Source organism: Passer domesticus, chromosome 23 (assembly GCF_036417665.1).
Source record: "Passer domesticus isolate bPasDom1 chromosome 23, bPasDom1.hap1, whole genome shotgun sequence".
Classification (NCBI taxonomy): domain Eukaryota; kingdom Metazoa; phylum Chordata; class Aves; order Passeriformes; family Passeridae; genus Passer; species Passer domesticus.
The window spans coordinates 7,035,570-7,046,068 of NC_087496.1; the positions used below are offsets into that span (position 1 = coordinate 7,035,570).

General features: G+C 54.3%; 1 protein-coding gene across 3 annotated transcripts in view; it reads left to right on the plus strand.

Moving 5' to 3' along the window:
- DSCAML1 (DS cell adhesion molecule like 1) overlaps nt 1-9,946 on the plus strand; it is a 96,469-nt gene extending 86,523 nt beyond the window's left edge. For 2 of the 3 annotated variants that reach the window (XM_064397639.1, XM_064397641.1), the window contains 13 exons: nt 391-544; nt 727-844; nt 937-1,100; nt 1,275-1,373; nt 2,992-3,180; nt 3,264-3,551; nt 3,638-3,793; nt 3,912-3,942; nt 4,271-4,389; nt 4,516-4,668; nt 4,838-5,032; nt 5,453-5,764; nt 9,070-9,946. In XM_064397639.1, the coding sequence (XP_064253709.1) occupies nt 391-544; nt 727-844; nt 937-1,100; nt 1,275-1,373; nt 2,992-3,180; nt 3,264-3,551; nt 3,638-3,793; nt 3,912-3,942; nt 4,271-4,389; nt 4,516-4,668; nt 4,838-5,032; nt 5,453-5,764; nt 9,070-9,527 (2,436 nt within the window). In that variant the 3' untranslated portion in view covers nt 9,528-9,946. The remainder of the gene's footprint in view (nt 1-390; nt 545-726; nt 845-936; nt 1,101-1,274; nt 1,374-2,991; nt 3,181-3,263; nt 3,552-3,637; nt 3,794-3,911; nt 3,943-4,270; nt 4,390-4,515; nt 4,669-4,837; nt 5,033-5,452; nt 5,765-9,069) is intronic. The other variant, XM_064397640.1, reaches the window with a different exon arrangement.
- The last annotated feature ends 553 nt before the right edge of the window (nt 9,947-10,499 follow it).

Below are 10,499 nucleotides of genomic sequence, written 5' to 3' on the forward strand. Positions count from 1 at the left end.
CCTGCCTTGATGGGGACTGTCCCCAGTGCTTGCACACAGCCAGCCCTGTCCTCAGGGCCACCACAGGGCTGGGGCAGGTGATGTGGTGACCCCCTGTGGGTTTTGGGGACCCCCTTGGCCTCTCGTGGCTTTGGGCCATCCCGGCTGGGGTTGCCTGCAGGCTGGCCCTGCTGCAGCTCGGCGGTGCCAGGGCAGAGTCCTTTCCTGGGAACAAGGATGCCGGCTCAGCCATCTGCTGCCGGCTCCCTGGAGGAACCACGACACCCGCCGGCTCTCCCGGGCATTGAGGGGTGTGAGCGGAGCCGAGCCGGGGTAAACCCGCGAGGGGCTCTGGGGTCTGCGCTGGGGGTCTCACAGAAGCTTCCCCTTCTCCCGTGTCCCCCTCCTCAGGCTCCCAGCGAGTACGAGACCAGCCCGGACCAGCTCTTCTACCGCATCGCCCACCTGAACCGGGGCCAGCAGTACCTGCTCTGGGTGGCCGCCGTCACCTCCGCCGGCCGCGGCAACATCAGCGAGAAGGTCACCATCGAGCCCGCGGGCAAAGGTACGGGGGGCTGCCAGCCTGGGGGGACACCCCGCTGCTGTGCCCTGCCCCAGGGCAGGGAGCGGCGGCTGGGGGACCCCAGGGCAGAGGAGGGGCAGCACTGGGGTCCCAGGTGTCCTTACACCTGGGGGGGTCTGTGCACGGGGCCTGACCCCCAGGCTGATCTCCTCCTTGTCCCCAAGCCCCCGCCAAGATCATCTCCTTCGGAGGCACCGTCACCACGCCCTGGATGAAGGACGTGAGGCTGCCGTGCAACTCCGTCGGGGAGCCAGTCCCTGCCATCAAGTGGACCAAGGACAGGTATGGTGGGGGCTGCCAGCCGTGCTGGGGGATGTTGGCACAGCCATCTGCTGTGCCACACAAGGCTGATGTGCCCCCTGTCCTGCTGGCAGCGAGGACTCTGCCATCCCGGTGACGGTGGACGGCCACCGCCTGATCCAGGCCAACGGGACGCTGGTGCTGCGCTCGGTGAAGGCTGAGGACTCCGGCTACTACACCTGCACTGCCACCAACACCTGGGGCTTCGACACCATCATCATCAACCTGCTGGTGCAAGGTGAGGGCTCCACCCGCGTGCCCGCCCTGCACGGACACGCTCCGTCCCCACTGCCCAGTGCCCGGGGTCCGTCCTGCTGCAGGGATGAGTGTGAGGTCTCCTTGCCACTTTTGGGGGCACACTTTGGGGCACTCTGCATGTGTGAGGTGCTCATGGGCTTTCCCTCCTCCCTAGTGCCCCCAGACCAGCCCCGCCTGACTGTCTCCAAGACCTCGGCGTCGTCCATCACGCTGGCCTGGATCCCTGGGGACAACGGGGGCAGCTCCATCCGAGGTAGGGCTGCTGTGAGCGATGGGGCTGCTGCCAGCAGCTCATCCCAGAACCATGACTGGTTCCATTCTCATGGAACATATTTGCAGGCATGCTGTGCCACGTTTTTGTACCCGCACATCAATTTCCCCCTCTCCAAAATGCCTGAGAAATGCTTCAGAGTGAGGCTGATGGCTCTGAGCTCTTAGCAGGGGCTGCCAGCCCTGAGGAGGGGTTTGTCAGGAGTTTAGGACAAGCTGCAGGGGCTGATGTAGCTAAAGAAGGGCACATCACTGGGTGCTAAGGTGGTGGTGGCCAGGGCAAGCCCAGTGCTTCTCCGTGTCTCCTGGCATTGGGTGCCACGCTGAACCCACCAGAGCAGGAGCTGTCCCACATCCCTGACAGGCTGGGGGCTTTGGGAGGGCTCCAGGAGCATCCCAGCCTTCCCAAGTCTCCTTTCTGCTCTGATTCATCTCATGAATTATAGGTTGAAACAGCTGCATGCGGAGGGGGGAGCGGGGAGCGAGGAAGGAGACCTCGCTTACAATTAATTAAAAGCATGAAAGTAATTACAAGCAAATCTCCCCAGCCAGCAGCCTTTCACTCCAGCGGACTCTGTTGATAAATTTGGTTATAATTGGATTAGAAATATTAAAAACACACCGCATGTACAAAATAAATAAATAAGCAGTGGCAGGCACCAGGGTGGTGGTGCGGGGGTGTCAGGGCTGGTGTCGACACTGCTGGCAGTCACATGCCCGTGGCTTTGGGAAGCTCCTGGTGTCACCATCCACAGGGAATCCTTGGCGGTAGGAAGGTGTGAGAAGTGTCCCCACTGAGCTGGAGCTGGGTGTTCCCAGAGCTCCTTCACCTGAACCCTCTGGCATTGCCACGGTGGTACCTGGGTGGTGTTGGCACCGGGGCCGTCCTGCCAGCCCTGCCTTGTGCAGCTCATTATGCACACAGCAAGGCAGGAAGCCTACTCTTCCCTGCTATTTTTATTTGAGAATTGGCTAAATATCCTGCAGAAACAGCCAAACCTCTCAGTGCACCAGGAAAGTTTGGTCAGCAGGGCCAGGGCAGCAGGGATGTGCTGTCCTGAGATGCCCCGATGCCCTTGGGGCTGTCCCTGTGTCCCTGTGCTCTCCCAGGAAGCCCAGACCAGCCGTCTCCAGGTGCCTTGGTGATGGCAACGTAACAGGTTTGCTCATCTAGGACACAGTGTGCTTCCTAATACTCCTCATCACGGCAGAGGAGGCGGTCTGCAATGACAGAAGCAACTTCCCTGCAGCCTCCCGAGGGAGCTGCTTCATTCTGGCTTTCCCTTTATAGCCTCGCACCAGTCAATCACAGCGTGCACTCCCTCGTGGAAATGAGCAGCGGGGCCATCCTGGGTGTGCTGGGGGCAGGCGAGGTGTGGCCAGAGCTCTCAGGAGGTTCTGGGTGTGCCCACGCTCCTCTTGTCCGTGGCTCCTGCCTGGCTCTGTGTGGTGGGCACAGCAGGCAGGTTTCACCACCACTGGTGCAGGAATTGGTGTGTGATGGATGCCCTGGCACTGCAAGGCTGTGCTGGACGTGGGCACAGGCTTTGTGCCAGCCGTAACCCCTTCACTCAGAGGTGACCCCCTCCTCGCTCCCACAGGCTTCGTGCTGCAGTACTCGGTGGACAACAGCGAGGAGTGGAAGGACGTGTTCATCAGCTCCTCCGAGCGCTCCTTCAAGCTGGAGAGCCTCAAGTGTGGCACCTGGTACAAGGTGAAGCTGGCGGCCAAGAACAGCGTGGGCGCCGGCCGCATCAGCGAGATCATCGAGGCCAAGACCCACGGCAGAGGTGAGCCTGGCCCGTGGCGTCCCTGCCCCGCCAGAGGCCACGGGGGTCCCCTCCCCACCCTCCTGACTGCTCCTCTCCCGCAGAACCCTCCTTCAGCAAGGACCAGCACCTCTTCACCCACATCAACTCCACGCACGCCAGGCTGAACCTGCAGGGCTGGAGCAGCGGGGGCTGCCCCATCACCGCCATCGTGCTGGAGTACCGGCCCAAGGGCAACTGGGTGTGGCAGAGCCTGCGCACCAACAGCTCCAGCGAGGTGTTCCTGACCGAGCTGCGCGAGGCCACCTGGTACGAGCTGCGCATGAAGGCCTGCAACAGCGCCGGCTGCGGCAACGAGACCGCGCAGTTCGCCACGCTGGACTACGACGGCAGTGAGTGGGGACACGGGCTGGGGGAGCGCCGCCAGAGAGGGGGGTCCCGGCACGCTGAGTGCCCACCCGCCCCTGCTCTGCCCTAGGCACCATCCCCCCCATCAAGTCTGCCCAAGGGGAAGGTGATGACGTGAAGAAGCTCTTCACCATCGCCTGCCCCGTGATCCTGGCCACGCTGGGAGTGGCCCTGCTCTTCATCATCCGCAAGAAGAGGAAGGAGAAGCGGCTGAAGAGGCTTCGAGGTGAGATGGGATTCAGAGGCGCAGAGCACGGGACCCCAGATTGTGTTCCTGGGCTGCCTCGTTGTGCCCTAAACTGCTCCCTACAAAAAACTTCTTGGTTTTTGTGTCTCCTGCACAGATGCGAAGAGTTTGGCAGAAATGCTGATCAGGTGAGTCTCACATCTGCCTGTGGCTGGGACTGGGTGGGCAGGCAGGGAAGAGGTGGTGCTGGGGGTGGTCGTGGCTGCTTTTAAGCCTGGGTACAGCCCTCACTGGGTTTCAGACCTTAAGGTTGTGGCAGTGACTCTGTGGCACAGCAGCCCAGTGCTCCTGGCTGCTCCTACCTGCCCGAGGGTCCCAGCAGCCACACTGGAGCTTGCCTGGGCAGAGCTGAGCCCCGGGTGGGCTGGCTGGTGGCATTCCCCAGCCCGTGCCAGGCTGGAGCCGCCGGGGCTCTGTCCGGTAATGGGCGGGTCTGCGTCCCCTCTCACCTCACAGCAAGAATAACCGCAGCTTTGACACGCCGGTGAAGGGGCCCCCTCAGGGCCCCCGCCTGCACATCGACATCCCGCGGGTGCAGCTCCTCATCGAGGACAAGGAGGGCATCAAGCAGCTGGGTAAGCACAGGCAGAGTGCCACCCCCTGCTGCCCCAGAGTGCTGGGGACCCACGGATGGGCTGTGGGCCAGCAGGTGCCTACAGCGCCTGGCCAGAGAGAGTCTGAGCTCCAGCTCCCTCCCACAGGGGATGACAAAGCCACGATCCCGGTGACCGACACGGAGTTCAGCCAGGCAGTGAACCCCCAGAGCTTCTGCACGGGCGTCTCTCTGCACCACCCAGCCCTGATCCAGAACACGGGGCCCCTCATCGACATGTCCGACATCCGTCCCGGCACCAGTGAGTGTGTGGGGCCGGGCTGGGGGCTGTACACACAGGACAGGGGTGGGGGAACTGTCCTCCAGCCCTGGCTGTGCCCAAAAGCCGCTGCTGGGAAGGCAGAAGGGGTAGGCTGTGCTCCAGGGAGAGGGAAGGGACCCACTGTGACTCTGCCACCTTTGTGCCATAGACCCCGTGTCGAGGAAGAGCGTGAAGTCTGCACACAGCACCCGCAACAGGTACTCCAGCCAGTGGACACTCACCAAGTGCCAGGCGTCCACCCCCGCACGGACCCTCACCTCGGACTGGAGGACAGTGGGCTCCCAGCACGGCATCACGGTCACCGAGAGTGACAGCTACAGCGCCAGCCTCTCGCAGGACACAGGTATGCAGGGCCACCGCCTCCCTGGCACTGCTGCTGGCAGTGATCTGCTGCTTTGGGGCGCACAGAGACCCCAAACTGTGAGTTCAGGGTGACTGCAGAACTGCTCAGTGGGATTGTGGAACCATGAGCAGCCAGGGCCATGATCAGCTATGGGGATAGAATCATTAAAAATGGTAGAATTAAAAATAGATAGAGTCATTAAAAAACCAAGTGGTTTGGGTTGGAAGGGACCTTATTGCTCATCTTGTTCCACCCTTCCACTAGACCAGGTTGCTCCACGTCCCATCCAACCTGGCCTTGAAGGTGGCCAGGTGTATCCCAGCAGGGACAGCCTGGGCATTCCCATGCCGTGGACAAAGGCAGGGAGAAATCCTGGTGCCAGGGAGAACTCAAGGTGGGTGACACATCCTCTCCCCACAGACAAGGGGCGGAACAGCATGGTGTCCACGGAGAGCGCCTCGTCCACCTACGAGGAGCTGGCGCGCGCCTACGAGCACGCCAAGCTGGAGGAGCAGCTGCAGCACGCCAAGTTCGAGATCACCGAGTGCTTCATCTCCGACAGCTCCTCGGACCAGATGACCACGGGCACCACGGACAACGCCGACAGCATGACCTCCATGAGCACCCCGTCAGAGCCCGGCATCTGCCGCTTCACCGCCTCCCCGCCCAAGCCCCAGGACAGCGAGCGCGGCAAGGGCGTGGCCGTGCCCATCCCGCACCGCGCCAGCAAGAGTAGGTTCCCGTGGGCTCTGTGGGGGTCCTGCACGCCCTCAGCACCCCAAAGCTCCCCAAAACCCTTAGGAGGCCTGCCCAGTCCCGTATTCCTTGGCATTCTTGGTGTTTCTCCCCGTGCTGTAATGTTCTTTCTCCACTGCTTAACGCCGTTCCCCATTTCTTAGTGTTTCATCCTTTCCTTGGCATTCCATCCATTCCTTGGTATTCCACCCAATCTTCAGTATGTTTTTGCCCAGTTCCTTGGTATTTCTCCCCATTTTTTAGGATTTCTTCCCATACCCTAGTATTTTTTCCCTGTATTTTACTGTTCCTTCCCATTTTTCAGTATTCCTCCCTATTTGGTAGCATTCCTTACAGTTCTTTCCACATCCCTCAGTATTTCCCCATTTTTTTTTTAATTATTCTTTCCCATTTTCAGTATTCTGGCTACTTTTTATTGTTCCTTTCCATTCTTAAGGATTCCTTCCCATTTTTTAGTATCCCGGGCTATTCTTTACTGTTCCTTCCCATTCTTTAGAATTCCTTCCTATTTGTTGGCATCCCTACTGTTCTTTCCTCATTCATTGATATTTTTCTTTTTTTGTTGTTGTTTTTTAGTATTCTTTTCCGTTCTTTAGTGTTCCATCCCATTTTTAGTATCCCTGGCTATTCTTTACTCTTCCTTCCCCTTCCTTAATATTCATTACCATTTTTTAATATCCATCAGTATTCCTTGTTATTCCTCCCCCCATTTTTCAGCACTGCCCCAGACCCTCAGGACCTTCCCCATTTTTTGGTGTTCTCAGGATTTTCCTGCCTTGTTTTTAGTATTCCTCGATGTTTATCAGCACTTTCCCCCTGCTTTAGTGGAATTCATCACTATTCCTTTGTATTCCTCAGTATTTCTCCCCTGTTCTTAGTGCTAGACCCCGACAATCTCCCACCCCCATGAGTTTTATTACCTCAAAATAGAACAACACCTGGAAGATATATAAAAAATACATAGGTGGGAATTGATAGTTAATTTATTTACTGATTATATAACACACAATATGATGGGACCATCTTTCTCCTCAAATTAGACCACATATTTTTATGGCATAGTTTAAGAAGCACAGAGTGTATTAGGTATAACACCATTGTAACCTTAAAAAAAAGGAATTTACAGAACCTATAATAAAGCACACAAGTTTCAAGGCAATAGTGCTATAATAAAACCAATATAACACCTGCAAGAGACAATATAATAACACAGGGCCCTATCTATACAAAAATATATATTATGTAATTTTTATATATTTAACTATATATTTTTATATGTTTATTTGCAAAGATATACATTTATATAAAATAAATTTATACATAGATTTTTATATATTTGTATATAAATTTCTATATTTCATATAGAAATTTCTATATTTCCATACAAAAATTTATACATAAAGGTTTATGTATACTTATATGTAAATCTTTATATATTTATATATAGATTTATGTACATATCTACATAGAAAAGTTTTTATATTTTATTATAGAAATTTATATGTATTTCTATAGAGATTTATGTACATTTATATAGAAAAAGAATATTTATATTATTATATTTTTTATTTTATTTATTATCCATTTATTTTATTAAATATAATATTTATTTAAATATATATAATTTATTTAAAATGTAAAAATTTATATATATACACATAACCATAACTCCTAAACTTAAGGTACTAATACAAATAATCCCATATATGTATGTGCTGTATCTTTTATTAACACCACAGATCCTGCAGCACATTCTCTCCACATCCTGTGAAGAGAGGAGCATGCCCTTACAGCACACACTGCACAATAGGTACAATTAAAGAGTAATGCTCTATGGCTAGGGGTGTTATATATTGCAAATATAAAAGGCAAACTAATAACAGGCCTTTACATCTATGCACATATAAATCCTTAAATGAAAGCCCTACAGCTGGAGGTGATGCTGTAGAACACAAAGGGAGCAGTGTAATGGAACAGAAATAAAACCCTACAACACTGATAAGAGCCAATATAACAACACGGGTTATCCATACATGGACATAAAAGCCCTAAATTTGGGCACTAACTATAGATGATGCCATAACACAGCACAGCAGAAGCTGTGGTTTATGACAGCACAGCCACTCACCTTGGCACAGTAAAGCTGGGTGTGGGACACACCACGTTCCTCTGCTGGGCGCTGGCACCGCTGGGACACAGAGCACAAGGAGCGTTTCCCCCTGTCCTTTACAGAACGGGATCTGTGCCTGTCCTGCAGCAGAACTCCAGCATCACGTTATTATTATTATTATTATTATTATAATACTTTATTACATTGTACATTCAGCATTACATCACATTGTAACATTTATCACTGTGCATTTAGTGTTATAATTAACACTATTTCATCACCATACTTTACAGGACACTGTGTACAGCGTTGAACGCTAGAGCTTGACGCATCCCAGGCGTTGCGTGGAGTGGGACAATTTTGGGATGATTATGTGACACATTCTTTATAGCACAGCGTGTTCTCTACAGCACAGCACGTCCTCCCTCTACTGCAGGACCTGTTCTGTGTAGCACAACACGTTCTCGATAGAACAACACGTTCTCTGCAGCACACAGCTTCTCGAGAGCCCAACATATTCTCTGTAGCACAACATGTTCTCGACAGGACCCGTTCTCTGTAGCCCAATGCACTCTCTGTAGCACAGCTTCTCCATAGCCCAAGTCATTCTCCATAGCCCAATGTTTTCTTCATAGCCCAACATGCTCTCTGTAGCCCAACTCATTTTCCATGGTCCGGCATGTTCTCGATAGCTCAACATGTTCTCTGTAGCCCAACACATTCTCTGCAGCACAGGTTCTCCGTAGTCCAAGTCATTCTCCATAGCCCAATGTGTTCTCTGTAGCCCAACATGTTCTCTGTAGCCCAATATGTTCTCCATAGACCAGGTTCTCCACAGCCCAACTCATTCTCTATAGCCCAACGCGTTCTCCATAGCCCAACGCGTTCTCCATAGACCAGGTTCTCCATAGCCCAACGTGTTCTCTGTAGCTCAATATGCTCTCCATAGAACAGGTTCTCCATAGCCCAACGTGTTCTCTGTAGCCCAACGTGTTCTCCATAGACCAGATTCTCTATAGCCCAACTCATTCTCCGTAGTCCAACGCGTTCTCCGTAGCCCAAAGCGTTCTCCACAGCACAGGTTCTCCGTAGCCCAACACCAGCATGTCCAGAGGGTGGGGGGGCAGCAGGGTCTCCACAGAGCCTTACCTGCCTGCTCTTCCCTCGGCAGGTGACTACTGCAACCTCCCGCTGTACGTCAAGTCGGAGGCCTTCTTCCGCAAGCCCGACGCGCACGAGCCGTGCCCGGTGGTGCCGCCGCGGGAAGCCTCCATCCGCAACCTGGCGCGGGCGTACCACGCGCAGGCCCGGCACATGACGCTGGAGCCCGGCGCCAAGCCCCTGGGGCTGCCTCCCCCGGCCTCCTCCGCAACCACCTTACCTCAGAGGACTCTCCCCATGCCCGGCCCGGCCGGCCCCGCACCCGCGCCCGCCGCCAGCGCCGCCCCGGCTCCCCCCGTGGCCGCCGAGCCCCCCGTGGCTGCCGCCGCCGCCGCCGAGGCGCGGGTGCCCACGCACTCCAAAGTGGGGGGCTCCAGGGACTCACTGCTGGAGATGAGCACGTCGGGGGTGGGCAGGTCTCAAAAACAGGGTGCCGGAGCCTACTCCAAGTCCTACACGCTGGTGTAGGGCCGCCGCCGGATGCTGCTCGTTTCCCCGCGCCGTTTATATTTAATTAACAAACTTGTACATAACGGACTCTTTTGTATAAATGAAGCTATTTTCTTCTTCTCCGAACAGAAAAAGAAACCAGGGCACAAAGAATTTGATGTTACAGATTTAAAAATATAATATATATGTAAACATATATATATATTTCACATCATTTTGAAAGGGGCACAAGGAAAGACTCAGCGACTTTTTTTTTTTTTCTCTCCCTGATCTTGTCGGTGGTTTTAAAAAAGGAACGTCTCCGAGACATTGCATGCTATTTTACTGTTCTGAAAACAGCAGGAGTTGCTTCAATTTGCAAATGCTTATGTGTTAATACCTTTTTCTATGAAAAAAAACCCAGCGCTGTGTGCAATAAAGGTTATGTTTATACGCGGGGCGTTTGTGAAGTGAGCAGGGAATGAGGCAGAGCAGGGCTGGGGCAGGACAGGGCAGGAGGATGGAGAGGGACAGCCCAGGGCAGCCAAAGTACAGAAATACAAAGACAAGGAGTTGAATATTAAATAATAAGGCAATTAGCCACCTGCAGGGCTGTGGGGCAGCAGGAGGGTCAGGAACTGGAGCAGGGTCCTGGGAATGGTTCCATGGAGCAGGACAGACCAGAGTGTGCCACAGCACTGAGAGAGCAGTACCAAGTGCAGCTCCAGCCCAGGACAAAGCTTGGTGCCAAACAGGAATCCTGGTCCAGCTCGTCCGGAGGGGTGAACGGCTGCCCAGCCCTCGGGAGCCACAGCACAGCTCTGGCAGCTCACGGTAAGTGCAGCGTGGCTCCAGCACGGGATCCAGCATCCAGCCAGGCACAGCAGCTCCTCCGGGCAGGGTTTTGTTCCCTGGGAGTGTCCCAGCCCCAGCTGGGAGCAGAAGGAGCACCGCTGTCCTTGGTCAGGCTGGAACGCGTCGTGGTGGATCCAGCCCAGCCTGGAATCCACA